Source organism: Triturus cristatus, chromosome 7, assembly GCF_964204655.1.
Source record: "Triturus cristatus chromosome 7, aTriCri1.1, whole genome shotgun sequence".
Lineage (NCBI taxonomy): Eukaryota > Metazoa > Chordata > Amphibia > Caudata > Salamandridae > Triturus > Triturus cristatus.
Genome location: NC_140590.1, coordinates 1,857,274,443 through 1,857,298,985, shown reverse-complemented (window position 1 = coordinate 1,857,298,985; position 24,543 = coordinate 1,857,274,443). Strand labels below are relative to the sequence as shown.

General features: G+C 47.0%; 1 protein-coding gene across 3 annotated transcripts in view; it reads right to left on the bottom strand.

Moving 5' to 3' along the window:
- Positions 1-24,543, bottom strand: part of LOC146813473 (uncharacterized) — a 263,778-nt gene that overhangs the window by 205,416 nt on the left and 33,819 nt on the right. For all 3 annotated transcript variants that reach the window (XR_014966985.1, XM_085620277.1, XM_085620278.1), the window contains exon 2: positions 9,519-9,645. Coding sequence is in view for 2 of the 3 variants with exons in the window: in XM_085620277.1 (XP_085476403.1) it covers positions 9,519-9,645 (127 nt within the window). In the remaining variant the exon portion in view is untranslated. The remainder of the gene's footprint in view (positions 1-9,518; positions 9,646-24,543) is intronic.

Below are 24,543 nucleotides of genomic sequence, written 5' to 3'. Positions count from 1 at the left end.
AATGTTATTTTGCACCAGCAACAAGAAAAAATAGAATTGACCAACCCAGAAGCTTGCCTGTATCATAAATAAAAGTGATTCTTCAATGCCAGGCAAATTTGTGCATTTGGAAGGTTGAGTGGGTTAATGTGAGAATGAGGCAAAGTTGTGAGTTTGTGGATGGACAAATAAAGTGACTGACTAAGTGCATGGTTAATTATTAGGTGAGTGAGTGAATCAAAGGATAAATGTATGAGCTCATTGATGAATGGTTTAATGACATCAATTTTACAGCTCAAGACTGAAACAGCAGTAGTGATAATGTGACAAAAAGGCCAAGAATAAGGAGTACCATGACAATGTAAACATTATTGCGGGGTTTAGTACACAATATCTCAACAGTTACAAACATTTTGCCAGTGCTTGCAATATGCATGAGTGGATAACGCTGTGCCAAATGTGAGAATGCAGTGTTGAGGAAAAGCAGGCTATTTCTAAATCCTTTTTTTTTTTTTAAAGATACTCAAAAGGTATTAACGAGAATTTTTGCAGGTCGGTACTTAATTCTCAGCAGTACGTCAACAAACAATGGTCTTGTGTGCACAAAGGTACCGTACTTGTCTAGGTAAAATGAATAAAGATTGCAAATTGCACTTAAAGGATGGGTAGCACTCTTTTTGTAAAACTAACGTATGCGATGCCTTAAAGCAAACAATGATATCAGATGCTATTGGAATAATTAAGGTGATATCTGTAAGAATCACCGGGATTATTTATCTTATAACTGGTTCACATACACTAGTCTGTAGCCCAGGAGGCAGATTGTTTAGCCCTGGCCTATCTCTTCCATTGACAAGAGAGGGCATGTTTTATTCTTAGCCACTAGAAGGGGGCTTTGAGAACCAACGCCAAATGAGGAAGAGATTCAGCACTGGTCTCTTTAAAGGGACCCCTGGCAGCATCATCTCTTCTACCACAGTGGCATTATTCTAAAATAAACTGTAGCGGGGTTCACACAAGAACGCCTGTGTGACCGTGAAAAGAAAACAACCACACAATTACTGCAGGCGGCCAGGCGCTCTGATTGTCAAATGGCTGCCTAGCAGCAGGGAAGCCCTTTGGGCTCTCTGCAAGTTACTGAGCAGGTTGTTCTGTTTATCACACGGGCACATATTACACGAGAGCTGCCTGAATATCGGCAACTCTGCCAGGCCAAGGGAGCCACAGAGTGGGGGAATCAAAAGATGACCTGTGGGGACAATATAAAAAGCATTGGCATAGGCAATAGGTCTCGCTTTTGGGAACTTATAAGTACTTAGTTATGTAGCACAATATACTTGGTGCAACAACATCAACTGTTGCATGGCTAAACACATATAAGGTCCCAAAGGCGAGCCCTCTTGGCTATGCCAATGCTTGTTCTTATTGGTTTGTGCAATTTTTCCATATCTCTTGATACCTGTAAAAATTCTCCCAAAACTCCTTCTGTCCTAGAAATCATCAGGTCTCTCCTTTTCGGTGTGGTTTTGGGCAAATTCACAAGTTTCAACATGGCAGGAAAGAAAAATAATGTAAGCCCTTTAAGCCCTTTGTCAGACAATCACATTTTAAGTGCAATTGAGTTGATTAACAGAACTCAAATTTGTGCTTGGAGGTGTAACAGACACAATATATCTAAATGTTAACTCTGCTATAGCTGTCCAAAACATTTTCCTCATCAGACATGTCTAGCGGCTTCACCTACTTCCACGATTGCGCATCTTTAGCCAGGACACTGGGGGCCTTAAGCCCCTGCGAAACGTGGCTCTGTGCGGCGCATTCTCATAGATTCAAAATGTGACTTACGTTTACTGCAAGAAATGCACCTGCTTAACTGGGTCTGGAACCGGCTTTGCTCACGCTGGTTTGCCCGACAGGCGGGGCACAAGTCCTAAACAAGCATTGGCACAGCCAATAGGTCTCGCTTTTGGGTCCTTATAAGTATTTAGTTATGCAGCACAATATCCTTGGTGCAACAACATCAACTGTTGCATGGCTAAACACTTTTAAGGTCCCAAAAGCAAGACCTATTGGCTATGCCAATGTTTGTTTTCTTTCCTGCCTGCAGTGGGGGTCTACTTCAAAAGTAACGTAACAGGTGCTCATGTAGGACGATCCAATGGGCTTGGGCTGATTTAGCGCTATATAAAACTACAAATATTGAAAGAAAGAAATGCTGCACTGGATACTTAATTATGCCGCCCCGTGGCTAACAGCTCTGCTCTTCCACATTAAAAAAAAAAAGTTGCACTGCAGAAATATATTTTGCTGCGGATACAGCCTCGTAAAAGCAGCCTTGAGAAACAAAGTTTTTGTCGGCGGTGCACTCACGAATGTCGTCACATTGACGCAAGCCCTGTTAATCCCGCTCACGGAATCTAGAGTGGAAAAAGAGTCCGTAAAAAACATGAGCATGGAAGCTGAAGCTATAAGTCTGGCCAGACAACTTGAACAGGATGTAGGCTGGAGAAGGTGGCATGGAATTTCAATTACGTGACCGAGAGGCGTGACGCAGCAGCTGGGGACCAATGGGAAAACGTACAGGGAAGTGCGAAACCAGAAGTGAATATGAGACCGAACAGCCGAAGTCCTGCTACTCTTTAGTAAATCGCACAGTTTTACCCATACTTTAGGGGTCTCACGTGTCGATATTGGAGCGAGACTCTCCCTCGCAAAAACAGCTTACCTTTAAAAAAAAAAAAATTGCATTTGTATCGCCAAATGTCTGTCGCTGCTCGTGTATGTGGGCTTTGAGAAAGAAGATAATTAGACGTAAGAACCATGACATAAGAAGGAAGCCTGACACTCAAAGTTTTTCTTCGAAATGTCAATAGGTGTTTTTCATCGATGAAGTAAACAAGCATTGGCCTCACGGTCGTGAAAGTGACACAGTCGCGAATGTGATCGCGATCAATCGCGGTGAGCGATGCAAGCATTGGCCGCGCGCAGCCACGAGAAGCGATCTGTGGTGGGGGAGGGGGCGAAGCGGGAGTTGTGTGACGGAGGAAAGACAGGTGGCAGCTGCGCGCGTGCAAGCTTGAGGCCACCAAAAGTCTGTGGTGGCACTTTCAAAAGCCGCTTACTAAATGTCTCGCAGAGCAACGCATGCACTGGCTCAGGCGAGACCTAAAAAAGAAGTGGGGAGACGCTCCAAGTTAGGCGGTCACAGGAAGTGACGTCACGAAAGGTAGTCCCCTCTTATTACAGGGAGACCCGCTTCACTTGGGGGCAACGTTAACACACTGTGGAATGTAGCGGCATTCTCTGTTTTTGGGAGCGATTCTGTGAAACGCTCTGTGAATCGACCCGGCAATGTTACGCGGCGATGGGGGCAGGTACAATTCAGCTCTCCCAAAATCTATGGTACATTCACCAGATCAGGCGCTGGCCATTGGCCACAGTTCACTCTTTCCTAAGGGGCCTTCTTGTAGCCTAGTACACCCGCTACCACCATGTGCCCCCTGGCAGCAGCCATGCTCCTTCCCAGTGTAATCCATGACCCACCATACTTACTGGTAAAAGTATACGCACGTCCGAGAGGGGAAACTTGAAAGCCTCGGTAATCTTTCCATACAGCTCCTTCACGTTGGTGAAGGCCTCAATGCGGCCAGCTTTTGGGCAGGGGGGACGGCGTCCACCTGGTAAAATAAGTGGGGGAAGCCATCCACCCGCGTGGTACTCCGACTCGAGCCCTGCCGACAGGTCTTGTCCTCTGGCCCAGCTAAGAGAGGTGGCTGGCCGTATTACTGGCCAATAAATTCACAAGCAAAATACCTTCACTATAGCAGAGATCCCAGGTAGACTGTTGGTGGTACACATAATGCATTGCTCACATGCCATCACATCCTGCAACATATATGCCCCTAACGATACTCAAGAAGGCAATACCCCCAATTCTGGTGACCCCAGACATGGAGATACATATAGGTGGGGATTTTAACATGATTATGGACACCGATCTTGACTGGTCCGCACCTAGAGTGAAAGGGAACCTTCTCAGCAGCACCCCACACATGGCTCAAGAACCTTGGGCTAGTGGATGTTTAGCAAGCCCATCACCTCAAATATCAAAAACTAGGTTTTTTTCTGCGTCAGATCAGACGTATGCCAGTTTGGACTGCTATCTGGGCACAACACCGTTCAGCCTGCAGGTGCAGCAGGTTGATATAGAAGTCATCTACCTGTCTGATCACGCTCCTGTGTTGCTCACCCTATGGGACCTTGACGGACCCGCCTGCCCCCCAGGCAATGGCACTGGCGACTGAATGATAACTTCCTGAGGCAGTCAGCGATTACAGACTTTATCTGCAACTCGTCCTACATGGCAGAGAATGAAAGGTTTGTCTCACAAATTACTACCCTTTGGGACGCCCTTAAGGCGGTCCCAGAGGGGAACTTATAGTCATTGCAACTAAAATCAACACAGACAGGAAGGAAAAGCATAGAGAGCTGGAAGAGACAGCGTGCGCACTCAAGACCCAACATAAGAGTAACTCAAGACCCAATATAAGAGTTCGTGATCCCAGAAGGTTTGGCGCCAGCTTACGATAGCATGGCAACAGCTCAAAGCACTAGATTTGGATCTAGTGCCCGTCTGGGATGGTATAGTGTGGCTGGCTCCGGGGGTTTAACCCCGGGAATTTGTATGAGGAATGGTACCAGGTGATGATCCGACCAAGGGATGGGAATGGGGGTCCTAGCTTCTACTTCTCCCCAATTGACGAATATGGGGTCCAATAAGTGTCCTAGCTGGTGAGTTGGACCACTGACTATTTGATTCAGTTGGAGGGCTCCCAATGCCTGGCAGAAGTCTCTACCAACATTATCTGTAGGGCTGTTTAGATGTAGATTAAGATCTCCCAGTATCAGAAATTTGTCTTTGCATAACACTGCCTCCATTATGCCTTCCACCAGACTCTCCCCAAACCTGGCTATAGGGCCTGGGGGTCTATAAATTAGCATGCCCTTCAGCGTACAGTTCTCATTCACTTTGACAGTGAAGCTCCCTGCTTCACTGTCCAGGATAGAGGAGTGGTCTAATTGACCACGTAGATTTTTCTGTGCTATAATAGCAATGCCCCCTCCTCTACCAGTGAGTCTATCTTGCCTGAGCATAGTATAGCCCTCTGGGAGTGCCTCTAAGGCATCAGGGGTGGAGCCCTCATCTAGCCATGTCTCAGTAAGAAACACAAGATCCCACTGTTTCTCAGTGAGTAGGTCGTATAGATCCAATTTGTGTTTCCGCAGAGAGCGTACGTTGAGCAGGCCACAATCCAGGATATAATCTCTGGGGGCCACATCCCTGCCAGGGTCAAAAGAGAAGTGGCAGTATTCACAGCCTATATGGTCTTCCACTCTCAGTTTATGTAAACTTGGGGTAGACATGCAGAGAGTCAGTAATTCCTGCCTGCTCCACCGTATATGTCCTTTCCGTGGGGCAGGAGGTATAGCCCTGGACCGCGTACGATCACGGACGGGCGAAGACGGGCTCGCCTTAAGCGCGCCTTCGGTGCGCTTTCGGCGCGCCCGCTGCGCGTCCGGAAGTGACACATGATATAGTGTGAGGGGGCGTGGCCTAGCACCGAGGGGCGTGGCCTGAACAGGAGGGCTTCCCCGGGATGACTGCGCGGGAAGATTAGAAGCAGGATTGGTGGCGAGATGCAGCGGCAAGGTAGGGAATAGCAATGCACACAAATATACAATTTTAAAAACAAAAGCTCATAGCTCCCGGCTTCCGCCTCAGGAGTCCTATCTGTCCGGCCGCGCAAGGTATGACGCGCCGTTTAAAGGGCGTGGGGGCGTGGCCTAGCGCCGAGGGGGCGTGGCCTGAACAGGAGGGCTTCCCCGGGATGACTGCGCGGGAAGATTAGAAGCAGGACTGGTGGCGAGATGCAGCAGCAAGGTAGGGAATAGCAATGCACACAAATATTCACAATTTTAAAAACAAAAGCTCATAGCTCCCGGCTTCCGCCTCAGGAGTCCTATCTGTCCCAATTGAATACTTGTTATTATGCACCAAGCATAGATATTATATCAGTGGAGACTAAGCAGGTAAATTACTAGCCTGTAAACTCAGGGCAAAACAGCAGACAGGTATGTTGTCCAAATCACTACTCACGCAGGGGACATGGCATACACTCCGGAGGGTATGGCAGAGGCATTCCGCATATATTACTCCACACTCTATTCTTCAGACCCCCGCCCCCACTGAAGCCACACAGATGTACCTAGACACGATCCCACTGTTGTCCTTTACGACACTACAATCGGCCACGCTAGAAAGGGACAGAAAAGTAGAGGAAGTCATCACCAGCATCACCAAACTATACACTGGGAAAGCCCCAGGGCCTGGTGGGTTTACAGCAGCCTTTTACAAGACCAGTAGTGCACATTCAGCACCCATACTAAACAAGTTGCTCAGCTCTTTTGCAGACACTGGTGTGCTCACCCTGACGATGCAGACAGCCCTAATTACGGTTATACCCAAGCTGGGTAAAGATCCCTGTCTGTTCCTCGTATCGCCCCATCTCACTTCTCATTGTAGACGCAAAGATTTTTACAGGCGCCCTGGCTCGACGATTATCTTTATATATGCAAGACCTTGTTAGCTCGGATCAGACAGGGTTTATCCCTGAAAGGAGCTGCCCTGATAACACAAAATGTGTTCTTTATATCATGGACAAAACCTCCAGCGCCCAAATACCAGCTTGTTCAGTGGCTACAACCAACTGGATGCCGAGGTCCACATCAATGATACAACCTTGGGTCCCATTGCGGTATAGAGGGAACCTGACGGGGCCGCCCGTCTCCACTCCTCTTTGCTTTTTCAACGGAACCCCTAGCAGAGGCAATACATGGAAACCCACACATCACCGGAGTCACATTTGGCCACACAGAACACAAGACAGCACTCTACGCAGACAACATTCTTTTGACACTTACCAACCCGCTAACCGCATTCCCAGCCCTACTCGATGAATTAGACTCCTTTAGTCTTGGAACAGGGTTGAAGTTAAATATGCAAAGGTCACAGGTCCTGGCACTTAATACCTCTGGGAGAACCAGGCTGCTCTCCAGCGGCAATGCCAATTCTCCCGGGCAACCCACCATATTACCTACTTGGGCATTAAACTTTGCTCAACGGTTCAGTGTTCAGTGGACCAGAACTACTCTGACCTTCTCCATATAGCCTGTAGGGATTTACAGAACCGGCAGATGGAGGGGCCTTTCATATTTATGCCGTATAGCGGCGGTTAAAATGACCCTACAAACTAAAATATTGTATCTGCAGGTACACTACCCCTACAACCACCCGGGAACATTCTCTCTGTGATGCAACAATTGCTAGAGAAGTTATTTTGCAAGGGAAAGAAAGCCTGAATGCTGAGGCGGCAACAGTATGCCCTCACATCAGAGGGAGGACTGGGAATTTCCTGCCTCAAAAACTACTATATAGCCACCCTAATACGCTACCTGTTAGAATGGCACCACAAGACCTCTTAGATACACTGGTGCTTAATGGCTCAATCGGTCGCCGGCATCCATATGTGAAAAACTCCCTGGCTGCCCAAGAGGCACAGAAAAAGGGGAGAATATAGTTCCCCGGTAATGCGGGCCGCCATGATGGCCTGGGACAATGCCGCTGCCCTGCTGGGCCTGATGTCCCTGCCCTGCCCATTGACCCCAATAATAGGCAAGCCTGAGTTCCCGCCAGCCAGGGATGGCAGCAACTTCATGGCCTGGAAGCTAGCGTATTGCAAGCATAAAGGGGATCTTTATGACCGAAAAGGTTTACAGCCCTTTGAACAACTATAGACAGAATATGGTCTACCAGGGAGGGAGTACATGCACTACATGCAAATACACCATTGGGTGACATATGCCCAAGATAAGAGGACCTGAAGTCCGCCACTGACCACTTTTGAGAAATGGCTACTCCCCAAATCCAATGATAAGCATTTGATCTCAGACCTACACAGGCTACTCCAGAGAGTGACCCCACAAGCACAAATGACTGCCCAGAAGAGATGGGAAAAAGGGTTAGACCGCACATTAACAGATAAGGAGTAAGGGGATACATTTCATTGCACATGTGCAGTGGCAACGAGTACCGCAGGAAGGAAAGCCATGATCAAGGTCCCACACAATTGGTACTACACACCTGCCCGGGTCCACTCTTGGTACCCGAACAAGTCCACGGGGTGCTGGAGGGGATGTGGCTTGCCTGGCACCCTGACACATCTCTTATAGAACTTCCCAAAGCTTCTGCCATAGTGGTCATCTGTACTCAGCAGCATCAACACAATATTCCACATAGACTCCCCCCATTCCCAGCCTACATTCTATTCGAACTACCCAAAGCACTCATATTCCCACTGCGCTTGCACAAGGGAGAGTGACGTCCCAGGCCCTGGCTGTGGCTAGGCAGGCTATTTTAGTGCTGTGTGGCAGATACACAGTTCCAGATAATGGAGCTTGGCTACACTGTCTTTGGAAACTTCTGGGGATGGAAAAAATTCCGGCAACACATGATGCAGATGAGGCTTCCTTTCAGAAAACATGGGGGCAATGCATTAACTTTCTACAGCAAGAATGTAGAGAACGAACGAGCCCCAAATACTTAAGGGTGCTTCTCTTCACCGCCATAGACACCACTGCATAGTCCAGCTCATTATTCCCTACAAGTGGTAATAGCTACATGAGGCATATGCAACGTTCTTTGCTGAGCTACTTTGAACTGAGACATGCAACCATTGGGCACCATGAACGATGGGAAGTGGTGTGGGGAGGGACTGTTTGGAGGGTGGGGAGGTTTGAGACTCCAGTTTGGGAGAGAGGCCTTGTTTTCTGTGGTTTTGTTTTTTTTTGTTATTGAATACATGCCACCATGTTTATCATGTCCACCGGCTTTTGGAAGTAGGCGATTCTCCGATGTATACCAGTAAACAGATTTAAACCTAAAAAATTAAAGTTTTCTAAAAATCCATCTTTGCTGCTCAATATACCATCTATCTTTATAGTCTGTACGCTTTACTTAAAGGCAGCAGGGTACATTTCCTAGGAATGAGATTTCATACAGCATGCTATACTAATGTTCACGCATCATGCAGAGGTCCCCGCAGAAACTAATTGATGGGAATATCACATTTCTTGCATAGTATTGATAAAAGTGCCAACGTTGTACATAGCAGAATCAATGTCTTGATAATAAGTCCATGTTTGACTTTATTTCATCCAGAATCAACTACTGTTCCTTTCTTTAAAGTATCATTCGATCTATCCCCCTATAATCTCTGTTGCTGCAGTCTATGTGTAGTTATCCAACTCACTTGAAAGCAACCATTTTATGACAGCAGAGACATTGAAAATGAGAACTTACAAAGTTTCAGGACAGAGTAAAGACAATAAAACTGGAAAACAATTGAAAAAAAATGAATTAAAATATCAGGCATTTCATAGTTTGTAAAACCGTTTTATAGTGATAGACATAATAACTTTACCCAGGGAGAGCAGGGCCTGGTGAATTTCCCTCATCACATTCTTGTACAGTTCCTTCTGCCAATCGTGTAAAAGCCTCCACTCCTCTTCAGAGAAATAGGCAGACGCGTCATGGAAGGAACCTTGATGCTGTAACACAAAACCTTATATCATGTGCTCGTCCACCACAGATAGTGATATGTACGACATGGTGACTTTGCAGAGGCATGCAAAACAACTGTATGTAACACCAACATGACATTACAAGTTGAGGGTTAAATTGTTTACCCTGTGCAAACTTGTGATAATTGACACAGCCTCATAAAGTTTTCTCCTGATAAATTCAGACAGGTGAAACATGCAGAATTTGGTTTGTTAAAAAGAGACTATGCGTGCTCTATTTCACGTTCAAGCTGAAAGCTGGTAAATACCTCACCCTTGGGTTATGGATTATTTACCATGTCTGGTAAATACCCCTCCCTATTTCACCCAACTTGAAATGAGGGATTACAGATGTTGATTAGTTTATCAGTTGTCCCTAAGACATGCTTTATGGGCAAAAAAACAAGCAGGAAAATTCTGATTAAAGTTATTAAACAACACTTTAACATTATTTACAAGGTGCCGGCCAATTGGAACACAGCAAACCATATGTTTTTAGCCAGCATGGAACCAGTGACAATGGATCTCAGGAAAGAGATCCAGACAAAATCCCTAAATCTTTGATAACATAAATGGACCAACCATTTAAACACAAGTGAAAAAGATTTAAATGAGATAGAAGAGCACTCCCGAGAACATTCAAAACAAATATTGATTACCTAGATTAGATTAGCTAAAAATGTCCCTGCAGCATAATCATGATTAAAACAGAAAGCATCGGTCAGAGCTGTCTGATTCTAAGGACTGAAACCTCTTAATCCACGAAGCATGCTTCAACATACATAAGCGAACTGTATCACTGCAACAGTATGACTGTGGGCCACCTGTAGCAATCTTTTGCGTTCACCCTTCTCCTGTGACAAGTGGCAGGCATTTCGGTAATATCCAATGCCACTTGAAAAACATGATTGTGCGATCACAGCGTATTCAATGTAAATAGGAGTTGCTGCTCTAGTTACGAGTTCATCCCTTTGCTAGGGTCAAATGTATATTCTATGTCAGGACCGGAGACTCAGATTATGCTTCTCTAGCTTTACTGCAACACTCACAGCAGCCAATAAAAACACAGTATAACACAAACTACATTTCTCAGAAGTCTATCAAGTAATCAGGGGCCACAAACTCCTATATTATAGACATACCACAAGGACTCCTCCTCTGTCTTTGCTGCTGCAGTGAAAGCTAAGTACCTCTTCCCTCTTCTCAAAGCCATTACTCAGTAGTACTTGTTTAATGATGTGCCAAATGTTTAAGGCTTTACATCTGCTGTATTCCTGTTATTTGTGATTCCCAACACGCATGGCACTCTTCAGCACGTCACATGCACTTTCAACCCCTCCCTCCGGGGGTCAGCTTGCAGGCCGCAGTCCTCTCTCTATGCCACCCACCTGGTCCCCAACCCCGCGCAGCTTTCTCTAGATTAGGAGAGGTGCGTGGAGACATCAGAGCTCATCACTGGTGCTCTAGCAGCCTCTTCGAGCCGGCGACCTGGGCCTACGGTGGGAACTACCCACTTTGGGTCGAATATTAACACGGGCTAGCTCTGCTACCTGGTGGGAGGGGGCGGGGAGGATTTGAATCTGTGAACCGAGCGGTGTATACCCAGGCCTTGACTAGGATTTCCTCCACTGACCTCCTTCCCTCGACATCGTCCTTGGGCACATTAATCCTACTTCTTCTTCTGGCCTGGTACTGGATTAACCTTAATTGGCAATAAAGTAATTCTCCAATATTTGGAACCACAGCCTTGTGGGGACGAAGTGCTGACCTCTGGTCAATCCACAGAACTGGGGCCCTTGCAGTCGTCCCCCCCCCCTCCCTACCGATTGCACCTTATACTTCTGAGGTACACATTTACTTTTGCTCAGCTATGTATCAATCAGGCTCACAGGTCTCAGGTGAGACTTATAATGCGGGTAGTTTAGACTGGGGGGTGCACTAGCTGAGGCTTCAGACTCATCGGCCCAACACTCAGTGAACCACGTCCTTGCTATTGCCCGCCAACCCTTCACTCACTAGCTACGCATGATAGGGAGAACCGCTGCGCTATCACCCCCCCCCCATCCCACCACTCATCCTCAATCCCTCACCAGGTCCCTTCCAGGAGCTCGCCCAGACACAAGCAGCTAAACTTTCTCACAGTTGCTTTTGCCCATCTCTCCCAATACTTTTTGATGTGCCACATTTACAGCACGCCTACTGGCTCTGACCCCTCCACCCACCACTGGTTCTCTTCCCCTGGATGGCAATGCCCTTACTGACCCTTCCCCAGACGTCAGCCAGTCCCGGCCATGAAGAGTCATACAGCCCTCTCCCGGGATTTGTCCCAACAAGAGCTCCTTGACTTTGACCCAGAGGACATTATTCACCCCAGACTGAGCGACTTGACCCCATGTCACAAAGTCACCGCATACATGCATGCCCACCTTCGCAAAGAATCCGACAAGGAGGTACAAGCTAGGCTCTGGACAGGATGCCCCCACACAACTTTGAAGGACAAGGTCTCCGAAACTCCTGAGGTTGATGGCAACATGAATACTTTTCTAAAAAAGTTCTCCAAAGACACTAAAAAGGCATTGATAGAGCCTGGCGGTCTTGCCAGGATCGCTTGCTGGTTGTCACTCGACAGCTGGCAAAGACCCTATAGCTAGAGGTTGATACTAAGGAAATGGGGAATCCTATTGATCCAGAGGTCCTGGTGGGGTGGGCTCAGTGTCCCATCTGTCAGGTGGGATGCTCACTGTGCCATCTCTATGTGGCGCAGGAAGCCAATAATTATGTGCATGGACTCAAAACTTTCAGAATTAGACTGCAGAGGCTGAGCCTAATGCCAACGGTCTATTTGGGTTTGACGATCGTCAGATCAACTCCTGGCAAGATTATGGCAGTGGCAGCACCTTCTACCCCTCCTGCTCCCACTTCCACAGAGCCAGGCACGGGAGGGGTCGGCTCCAGATCTGGAAAGCATGGTGGCTCGCAGCTGTCAATTACAGGTGAGTCTGATTTCTCCTTGTCAGGTATCATTGGGGGGATGTATTTATTTCTTATCACACAATAAGCAATTGCTCAGATGTGCAGGGCAGGCCCCATCCCAAAGGGTCCTTGCACGCCCGGCCTTTTTCATTCCAGACCAGGAAGTCAGAGACGAAGAGCTTTGGATTCTATTGGTCAAAGGTGCAATTTTGCTTGCGTCTTTGCATCCAAGATGTTTTTGCAGTACCACCTTCTAGGTCCCCAAGTGGTATGGGGGGGGTCACAGGCTGGTTCTCAACCTCAGAGATTTCAACAACTGGGTTTGCTACCAACATTTCAAAATGGAGCGCATTCACTTTCTCAGAGATCTTCTTAATGAGGGATACTGGATGGTCTAGCTTGACTTGAAGGAAACTTGATCTACCAGCTTTACTGCCGGTATCTCCAGTTCCAATGGCAGAACGACTGGTTCGAGTATTCTGCTCTGCCTTTCGGTCTATCTTCCGCCTCTTGATGTTTCACCAAGGAAATGAAACCTGTGGTGGAATTCTTATGAGCTCGCGGGGTGCATCCTGTAATCTATCTGGATAGCCTCCTTACTCTAGCCCAGGAGAAAGAACTCCTCTTATCACACTTGAACATGACCATTTCTCTTCAACAGTTGGGTTTCCTTCTGAATGCGTGGAGAGGACATGCCCTAGTGACTTTTGAGGTCCTGCAGCAAGAGTATAAGTTGGCAGAGCCGGAATGTTTCAGGCATCTGCAGCTTGGGCACGCCCTACGATGACATACTGTAGAGGGAGAACAGCTGCCATAAGTGGCATGCTTGAGGATCGTCTCCTCCTAGACCACTTGACAGACAAGGTTATCGCCACGATGTACAAGAAATTTATTAATAATTCCCCGGACCAGTTGAAGACTTTGAGAGAATATCGGTACAATTAAGGATGATGACTGGGACGAGTCAGTGCAGAGTCCTAGGGAAGTGGTAATATGTGCCTGTTTCCACTTAGTCCAATTACGGATACTACATAGATCATAGTATTCTGAAGTGCTTCTACATCGATTAGGGAGAAGTGACACTGTCTTATGTCTCAGGGGCTGCGGACAAGTAGGAACCATTTTTCACATAACGTGGCGATGCTCAGAAATTCCACGTTACTGGACAGGAGCAGTGCAGATAATGGCCCAAGCCACAGTACTATACGTTCCTCTAGTTGCTAAATAGCACCACCTGAATATTGCAGGTGAGAAGTAATGACCTAGATACCAAAAGATTTGGCTGGTTGTGGCGGCAGGGGTGGCTAAACACAACAATTTGCATGCCTGCAGGGTGGGGGCAATAGGGGTGCCTCCCCGTATTGAAGACTGGGAAACTGATATGGACTGGTGCCAACAGGGGAGCAAGTAGTCTTCCAAAGCAGGGGTTGCCCTAAGAAATGGGATAAGGTGTGGGGAATTAGGCACACTTACAGAGGCTATTAAACAGAAGGAGAGAAGTGTGGGAGTAGGGGGTGGAACTTTGTCACTGTACAATCCAACCCATCCCAACTGTTTACCTTCATGTATGTGATATGGACTGCTCTGCTTAATGTGTACACTTTACGATTGATTCATCCACTGTACTTGCTGTATACTGAGCAATTGTTCAATCAAAAGAGTAAAAAAAAAAAGGATGTCAAGAGGGAATTAAAGCCTCTTCTATCCAAGGAGGTGGTATCTCTGAGACAGGCGACTCGGATCGTAGGGGTGCTTGCATCCTTCATTCAAGCAATTTTTCCAGGTCCCCTTCGTTATCAGGCTCTCCAAAGGCTCAAAATGCATCACCATTGAAAAGGGCTGTCCTATTCAGACTTGGTTTTCCTTTCTCAGGACACCAGCGAATAAAAGGAATGATGAGTCACATTGAGGCCTAGAACGGCAGGCCGATATTCAGTTCTCAGCCGGACATCATCATAAACTTCAGCTCCATATCCAACTCCTGGCAGGTTTTTTGCCATTGGGGTGTGGTCTCCTCATAAATCCTTGGATTGCATACTTCTAAGAATGGACAATGCGTCGGAAGTCATATATATCAACAAACTGGGGGGCACCAGATCTCGCATGTTAGCGGAGATTGCCAATGAATTTTGGCATTTTTGCCAGCAGCGCAAATCGCAGCTGCCAGGTTACTCCAAAACAGATTGAAATTCCCGATTTCTGAAAGATTCCAGCGATTGGAGGTTATTTCCCTAATCTTTCAGTGGCTGCAACATCTATGGGTCCTTGCCAGATAGATTTATTTGCATCCTGTCTGAACACTCAGCTTCCCCAATTCTTCAGTTGGAGGCTGGACCCTCTGGCCTGAGCAATCAATGCCTTTCTTCAAGACTGGAGTCACGGGTTAGTGTACACCAGCGGTCTCCAACCGGTCGATCGCGAGCTACCGGTAGCTCGCCGAGGCCCCATAAGTAGCTCACGATGGCATTTTCAATTTTTTAGCCCTATATAGTCTTTATCGTTTTTAGGCCTTTTTTTAAGAGCCGTTGCCCACCCTCACTCAATCCAGCTGCTCTGATAGGCCTAAGCTTAGCTGGGGCGGGCTGAAGAGGATGATGTTATTTGTAGCTGAGTCATCGTAGCGGCCGTAGCCCATCCGCTCCCCCTGCCTTTAAGAGCCTGCCACTGCACTTTTCATTGTGTGCAACGTGTGCACTGCTGGAATGGAGCTGCTCCCACTGCCTTTAGGAGCCTTGCACCGTGCTAACAACCTGCACGACGTGCGCATTGCCAGTGCGGAGCAGCAGGGGCCGAAAAGCTTGTTGGCGTGCAAGTGGCATGGCACAGGCAGTATTGAACTGCTACCGCCCTATCAGTGCCTGCACCACTTGCCTTTTCCAGTCCGACTCGGAGTCTTTCGGGAGGTAAGTCCTGTCTTGATTTATTCGCTGCGCCATGGCTACTGAATTAATTGCTGAATAAGTGTTAGCCCCTGCCCTAGCCTTTCTCAGTCCCTGGCGCCAAAAATATTCTTGCCCAGAGCCACTGTCAATACAAGAAGAAGGTGTGCCGTGGAGAGGGTGAGGGGGAGAAGAGATTAATGATGCACTCGTGAATTAAAATATTTGTGCAATGAGGAGTCAGACATGCCACTCTGCACATGAACTGCTGGCTTCTAAAACAGGCAGACATGTTAGCTGAATATTTGAAGTGCAGCAGAGAGCGGGAGCTCTGTATGTGAGGTGAAGGAACAGATAAACACGAGCCTATGTGTGGTGTAGGGAACACACTGATACTGCAAGTGTGGGGCACAGGGAAGGGGGCAATTAAGAAGCTGCACTTGAGGGGCTGGCACACATGATGATGACAAGCAGAGATGACACTTTGCATGTAAGGTGCAGGGAAAAAAATTACGACAGTGAATGTGACGTGCAGGTACAGAGGCTGTACATGTGCAAAGTGGGGATGCATACATGAGGCTGTGCATTTGAAGTACAAGGACAAGCTGGCATGATGCTCTGCGTGTGAGGAGCAGGGAGCAAACAGAGTACTACATTTAAGATATGGGGAACAAACTTATGATATCGCATATGAGATGCAGGGAGCAGGCACGCATGAGGCTGTGCATGTGAGGTACATGGAACACCCTGTTTCTCCTGCTGTTCAATAAGTGTTGTACTCCAAGGTATTGTTTTTAAGAGCACATGAAACTCAATATGGAAATACTGAGACAGCTTGAGTACCAGCCTCCATCTTCCCATTCCAGGGATCAGAACCCCATACTCAGCTGGCCAGTTTAATCCGGGAAGAGCTTTTGTCTCATTTATAACAGCATCCAGGTGTTTTTCCTTTCCCCTCCAACACTCTCTGCTTTGTTTGTGGCTCAACTGGAGGGTGTACTGCTTGAGTGTGATGTTTTATTAATCAAAGATGGGATGAGTACTATGGAATCATTGAAATAAAGCAGACTTTTTTTAAGCGTTTCATGTGCCCTTTAGTAAAATGTGTCACATGAACATATATTCTAGGAAACTCAAAGTATTTTGTTCAAACCACAGTATGGGCTCCAAAGAAATTAGACTTAAAGTCAATGAAGCTGGGTAAGCGGGGTCCCTTGAAAAAATGTGCGCGTTGCTTCGCCTTTAGTAGCTCACGACGATTTTCACTGATCAGAAGTAGCTCTCACTACAGAAAAGGTTGGAGACCCCTGGTGTACACCTTCCCCTGTTACTAATAATTCCTTGAGTGACATCTCAGGTGAGGTATCAGTGAGCAAACCTGGTCCTTGTGACCCCTCTGTGGAGATCTCAAACCTGGTTTCCGACTGTCATGGGTCTGGCATATGATCTTCCAGTGCAAATTCCTCCAATGCAGGAGCTTCTGACAGACCCTTTGGGGAACCTGCACCCTCTTGTTCCACAAGGGACTCTTCATCTCATGGCGTGGAGTCTTTCAGGAGACGCTGGTGCTTGCCAGGGCTTTTGCATCTTGGTCTTCAAGCACTCCTAAACGATATGCTTCGGCATGTTGTTAATGGGTAAGTGGTGTGATCCACAAGGTCCTGATCCCATGGTGACAGAAGTATCCCAGGTAGTGAACTTCCTCTCGCAGCAGACAGTATGGTTTATTGTTCTGTTAACAACTTTCATTTAGCCTCTTCCGCCAGCCATAATCCCCTGGATGGTAAACCCATACCAAAGCATCCTTTGGTTTGCAGGGTTATGCAAGGAATTTGAATCCCTAAACCTCTGGGGCCTCGTTATTCTCTGCTTTGGGATGTAAATGTGGTGCTTAGTTTCATATAAGACTGGCCAGAGAACTCCCTTCTATAATGTAACCAGTTGTCAGCTAAATTGACTACCCTACTTTGTATCATCTCTGAGTCTTGGGTGTCCAAGCTCTAGACGTAGCAGGTAGAGTGTTGACTCCGGAGGGAGTATTTTTCCATCTTTCCAGACACACAAAGAATTTTTGTAATGTATTACCTATCCCTGATTCCCTGACAATCCACAGGTGTGTCGTGCAATGTCTGGCGTTTGAGCTTGCGACCCTATCGATCAGATGTGATCCTTCAGGACAATTGTTGATTACTCTGCAAAAAATGGTTGGTCCGGTTGCCGCTGGCATGTTGGCTTAGATGGTTGTTGTCGGAGGCAGGAGAGGATGCGTCTGTGTTTGGTGCACATTCAGTAAGGGGAGGTATGGCATCTAAGTTCTTTTCTTTGGGTTCTCATTTGGAGGACATCATGAGAGCTGCTGATTGGTCATCAGACTACACTTTTTAACGCTTTTATTATAAACCTATTGTAAATGTTGCATCTGTGGTGGCGGATCAGTTTTGAAAAGCATAATCTGAGCCTCCAGTCCTGACATAGAATGAAAATGCGTCAAGAATTTTCAATTCTATTAGGGCCTGGAGGCCAGGATTATTCCAGTAGGTTATCATTGTATGAGTTTGCGTTGGTGATGATCTTGTTCCCGCCCTATGCAGTAATCTTGTGGTATATGGCAGGGGTTAATATTCTCTTTTTTCCTCGACAGCTTCAGACCAAAAGCAGATTTTAGTGTTTCCAGGGCTGAAGCCTGAGAGTTTCTAAGTATCTTTGTTGAGGACACTTGCCGGGGTTCTTCAGTTGTCTTCAATTTGCCAGAGTTGGAGCACGCTCCAAGGGCTAGAAGAGCAACAGCCGCTTAGAACTTGTTGAAATGTACAGATTCATGGCTAAGCTGTATGAACTTTGACTTGCAAATAAAGAGGAGTCCTTGTGAGGTGTCTATAATATAGGGGTTGGAGGCCCCTGAATGGTTGATGTTCTTCTGGGTAAAGTAGTTTGTATTTTACTCTGTTATAGGCTGCTTTACGTTTCACAGTAATAATAGAGAATATCAATCCTTGCCTCTGTGTCATTAATAGAATTGAAAATTCTTGATGCAAATGCTTGAAGTTTTTTATTGGTTTCACCACAAGCAGACAAAAAATATTTAACTGCTGCATTCTGTGTTTCTAAATGTTATCTGGTCACTTTCCTCTCTTGATTGCCGTAATCGGGCATTTGGAGAGGTAATAATAATGCCCAAATATTGTACACCTCTCCATTAATAGATGCTACAAGAAATAGAAACCTGCAGTACATAAAGATAATTCAAACAGGGCAGAAAGATCCTTCCTTCTTTGTGATGAATATATTTTCTTTCAGGCAAAATTGAACTTCGAATCCCGGAGGCTGACGAAATCCCAAATTCCAGCCACATCGGACACCAAGCCAGAGTTGGAGGCAGGTGCTAGCACCAAGTTGGAACGTATGATGTTACAAATGCAGCAGAGCTTGAAGTCCATTGATGCGAAGACCACCTCAACCTACGAATGGACGGTATGGCGGCTAAGATTGATAAGCATGACTCACGTATAGCGGAGACAGAGCAGCGCATTGCGATGGCGGAGGACAAGATGGAGGTCATTAGTGCCTCGTGTTCCAGCACGGAAAAGCTCCTGGAAGTGATCCAAGCGCGGAACGAGAACCCTGAGGCCCGTTCCTGAAGGAACAACCTGCGCATCACCGGGATCCCAGAATCAACCAACACGGGTCCCATGGAGACGTACGTCAAGTCCTTGCTTAAAAATGTGTTCGGAGCGTGTACTGCTCGATTTCCCCGGCCTTTCCATGTTAAAAGGGGCCTAATGTGACTTCAGTCTCTTTCCATTCAAGTCTAAGGGTTAGAGTAGTGTATAGAGTCTATTTATTAGGCACTTCAACATGATCCTGTGTTCTTCCCCATAGATCAGGGTTTGCATACATATCCTAGGGGATAGATTCGTTAGCATTAGGGGTAATCTGTTCTGTAGTGAGGGTATTTCATGGAGCTGTGCTGAATTCAGGCCTGGTAGGCCTTAAACGGGAGAGACTCCATCTTTCCTCCTGCTCTGGCAGCTTGGGAAGCTTCTAGGTCATAGGCAGTGTTTTAGTTAGGAGGTGTTATTCGCTTGGAGAGAACCGGTTCAGGCCGGCCCTTATCGAAGGATTGTATTCTTCTTCATGCCGAAGACACTACATCAGGCCGGCCGGCTGGGAACGTGTCCTTGGCACAGGGAGGTACAGGAATTTGGTGGGCGGCAGGTTACGTGCTGGAATCTTCCATGAGAAAATGCACATCTATATTAGTGAAAGTCTGAGGCAAACATTGGCACTTGCTTCTAGTCCGTAGGCGGCACCTGGCCGTTAGCAGAAAAGCTACTACTTGTTTCAGGGAAGACAGATGACGAATTTGAAGGAGAAGAAAACCTAAGAATCTAAAGAGGAGAGAGTAGCAGATGAGGAAGAGATCCCAGTGACTCGGAGAAAAGAGAAGGGAGTAGATCTGTGACTGCAGAGGTGTGACTTCCAGGCGAAGCCGAGGCGCAGACGGGAAGGGAACCTAGATGACCTTTGAGTACAGGCTACATATGACCAAGGTGATGTCAACCCCTTACTATTAGAGTGTACAACTTAATCTTCCACTTTGCTTTGCAGGTTATGTGGTATGCATTGTGTTCTGTGAGTGTGCATGGAGCAACCAAATAAAGTATTTAGCTTGTTGTGAGTCCACATGTGTTGTGTATTCTTGTATAGGAGGATAGCCTATTCTTCTAGTCAGATACAGCTTGACATGAACAGATGTTAATCCTGATCAGGTAAGTGGTAACTGAATGAGGGAGAAAGGAGCCCCTCGAACTAAAGAACAGGTTGTGCTCAACTAATAGTCTTTGTGTGATCTGATATATAGTAATCCCGATTCCCCTGTCGTGTACTACGGTAATAATAGGATGAGCTCGTGCTAAGGCTGCCGTCTGGGTAGGAGATTCTGGGTCTGCCTGAGACCGCGAGACTGTGTGTTGCTGCCGTCTGGGTAGGAGATTCTGGGTCTGCCTGAGACCGCGAGACTGTGTGTTGCTGCCGTCTGGGTAGGAGATTCTGGGTCTGCCTGAGACCGCGAGACTGTGTGTTGCTGCCGTCTGGGTAGGAGATTCTGGGTCTGCCTGAGACCGCGAGACTGTGTGTTGCTGCCGTCTGGGTAGGAGATTCTGGGTCTGCCTGAGACCGCGAGACTGTGTGTTGCTGCCGTCTAGGTAGGAGATTCTGGGTCTGCCTGAGACCGCGAGACTGTGTGTTGCTGCCGTCTGGGTAGGAGATTCTGGGTCTGCCTGAGACCGCGAGACTGTGTGTTGCTGCCGTCTGGGTAGGAGATTCTGGGTCTGCCTGAGACCGCGAGACTGTGTGTTGCTGCCGTCTGGGTAGGAGATTCTGGGTCTGCCTGAGACCGCGAGACTGTGTGTTGCTGCCGTCTGGGTAGGAGATTCTGGGTCTGCCTGAGACCGCGAGACTGTGTGTTGCTGCCGTCTGGGTAGGAGTTCTGGGTCTGCCTGAGACCGCGAGGCTGTGAGGTCTTGATATATATATATATATATATATATATATATATATAATAGGAATTCCCTGTCCTTAGGTGGTACATATATATGTGGTTATTTAGGTGTAAAAAGGCCCTAGGGAGGGGGTAACGTTCTGGTTTGGGTTAGAAAGGCTCTGTGGAGCGGGTTCTATCTGGAGGGAAAACCAAAGCAGAACAGAGCGGAACATTTTTCGGCAGTATTAATTGTGGAGAGAGCCGGGAGCCTCACCGCGTCCCATCAAAGCAAGGCTCTTGAACTATCGAGATCGGGACACGGCTCTGCGTCTCGCTAGGGAAAAAGGGGCTGTGGATTACCAGGGGATGAAGGTAGAATACTTCCCGGATTTTACAGTAGCTGTTCAAAAGGCACGTCGTGAGTTTCAGGCAGTGAAAAAGAAACTGCAAACGCTCAATATTCCCTATGCAATGCTCTATCCTGTGCGGCTGAGCATCCAATATGCAAGGAAAGCTCGAATTTTCACGCCGCCTAATGAAGCCCTGCAGTTTGTACGGCAGATTGAACGTCAGGAATCGGCGAGAGTCACAGAGGTTGATGCAGATGCTGAAGACTGAGGACTGAACATGTGAGAGTATTATTGTGTGGCACATAAATGGGCACATGCAGGTTACTGATGTACAGAAATTAGCACTGCTGTAGCATCGACTGTTCTTTAATTTTCTGATTGTTGTGCCATATTCACCGCACCCAAATGCACACTATGATGTTCTCTATATATAAATGCTGATGTATGTTAACCTGCTAGCTCTCTTCAGAATGTTATCACTAAATACCTGGGTGCTACTAATGTTTATTTTTTCATTCTCTTTAAGTTACTATACGCCTGCGGATGGGCCGTTCGCTCCCTCTCCCCCTCAACCCCCCCGATATCACCTGGGGGGCAAACGGCCACTGGTGACCCTCAAATAGGGAGTACCCCATGACAATTAGTTCTATTATTCTTCATAGGGAATGACGAATGCTAAAGATAAAGGTATTTCATTGCTGACCTGGAATGTTCGGGGTCTTAGTAACCCTAGGAAGGTTAGACAGGTGCTATCCTATTTGGACCGTCACAACATTCACCTTGCGCTATTGCAAGAAACACATCTGACTAAGCAAACTGTGTTGTCAGTGGCGTCCAGGTGGGCAGGGGTACGACTGGCTGATTCCTACTCCTCTTACTCGAGAGGTGTTATGCTATTAGTCAAAAAAGGCATCCCATTTGATCCCATACACGTCGACGAGGATGTGCTAGGGCGTTACATATTGCTACAGGGTATACTGTGTGGTACACGAGTCCTTATAGTCAATGTTTATGGGCCCAACACGGACGAGCCTGCCTTTTATGAGGCGTTATGGGGTAAAATATACAAACTCTCCCCGTCGACCATTAGCTGTGGGGGACTTTTCAATGTTGTATTATCACCCACCATGGGTCGTTGCTCAATGGCGGAGCATACCGTGAAAAAGGTGACATCCTCGGTGCTCACTCGGTGATCATTGATCTCTGGCGCCTGCGAAATCCATATACACGAGAGGGCACGTGTCATTCCTATGTTCACCAGTCGTGGTCCCGCCTGGACTACTGGCTGGTCACCGCTGATGTGGCGTCCTGGACCCTGCATATTCGGCACTTGCCTTGGACCTTGTCCGATCACTCGCCGGTCCATTTCACTATATCTTTACCAACACATAATTCTCCGCAGTTCCAGTGGAGACTTCAACCCTCCTCCCTGCTCGACCAAGTTTTCTGTGAAGGCATTCGCGATGCAATCACGGATTATTTCTCTCACAACACTGGGTTAGTTTCGTGTGTAGGGACACTTTGGGAAGCGTTCAAAGCGACCATATGGGGAGCATTTATCGGGCTGCAGGCCGGCGCCTAAAATCCCTGCGTGGCACCATGAGCCGGCTGGAGCGTGAGCTGAGTGAGCTAGAGCGCGCATATTTGATTTGATTTTTCAATTTATAAAGCGCAACGATTGCCTAAGGGCGTCTTAGCGCTGGACGTGTATAAAAACAGGTACGCCTTTACTAGCCGGTCTCCTCGGTCAGTTTGAGAAAAGCCATGTTTTTAATGATCTTCTGAAGGAAATGAGAGACGTGCTGTTTTTAGGTTTTCGCAGTTCCTATCAGAAAACTTCTGCCTCCCCATCGTGCCTGTCTGTACCTAGGTATTTGAAGCAATTTTAACTGTGAGGATCTGAGGTTTCTAGAAGGCACATAACATTTCAGGTGTGATTTCAGATAAAGGGGACCTGTGCCCTGGAGTGCTTTGAATGCAATACTTTGTGACTTAAATATTATTCTTTTTCTCACTGGTAACCAGTGTAGCGCTCCTAGTCGATATGACACTGATTCATATTTAGGAATGTCCAATATCAATCTAGTTGCAGCGTTCTGTAAGCGTTGTAGTTTTTGCAGATATTGGGTCTGGATCCCCACATAGAGGGCGTTGCAGTAATCCAATCTGGACAGCGCTAAGGTGGTTACTAAAGTTTTTAAGGCATCAGGGGGAATAAAGGAGCGAATCTTCCTTATCATTTTTAAAATGCCCCAGAAAGTGGCAGAGAGATTATTGATTTGGCTGTCAAAAGTCAGTCTATTAAAGATCATGCCTACATTTTTTGCCTTGGCGACAGGTGTTGGACAGTCTCCCAGGTTAGCCGGCCACCATTTCGACGACCAGACTGGAGGGTTGGAGCCCAATAGCAGAATTTCCATTTTCTCACCATTCAGCTTTAGGCAATTGGTCTGCATCCAAATTTTAACATGAGACATACAATTGTTAAAGCGAAATGCAGTCTCGTCCTCATTGTTAGTTATTGACACGACCATCTGGGTGTCGTCTGCATAGGAGATCATGGAAAAGCCATACTGCCTGATCATCGAGGCCATAGGAGCCACATAAATGTTAAATAGCATGGGGCTCAGGGACAAGCCCTGAGGCACCCCGCACGGTAGATTGAAAACTTTGGAGCTAGAACTGCCCAGTTCTACTGAGAAAGATCTGTCAGCAAGATATGAAGTTAGTAGAGCAGTAGCGGATTCCTGCATGCCCAGCTCCGCCAATCTGTTAATTAGTATTGTATGATTGACAGTGTCGAAAGCCGCCGATAGGTCTAACAAAATCAAGACGGCCTTCCCTCCTTCATCTAATGATCTTCTGAGTTCCTCAGTCGCTGTAATCAGAGCGGTCTCAGTTCCGTGGCCCTCTCTGAAGCCATATTGGGAGTGATCTAAAAGGTTACTCGAGGAGATATAAGAGGTAAGCTGGGTATTAAGCAGTTTCTCCAATACCTTCGATGGAAATAGTATTCTGGAGATTGGCCGATAGTTGCTGGGATCCTCCAGATCCAGATGGGGTTTCTTCAGCAAAGGTAGTACTGAAGCTACCTTCCAAGCCTCAGGAAACTGTCCTGACAATATTATTTCAGAGAACGGTAAGGCCAATTGTTCGCTGAGTATTTTAGGAAATAAGATGAAGATTTTTTGGGGGTAGGGGT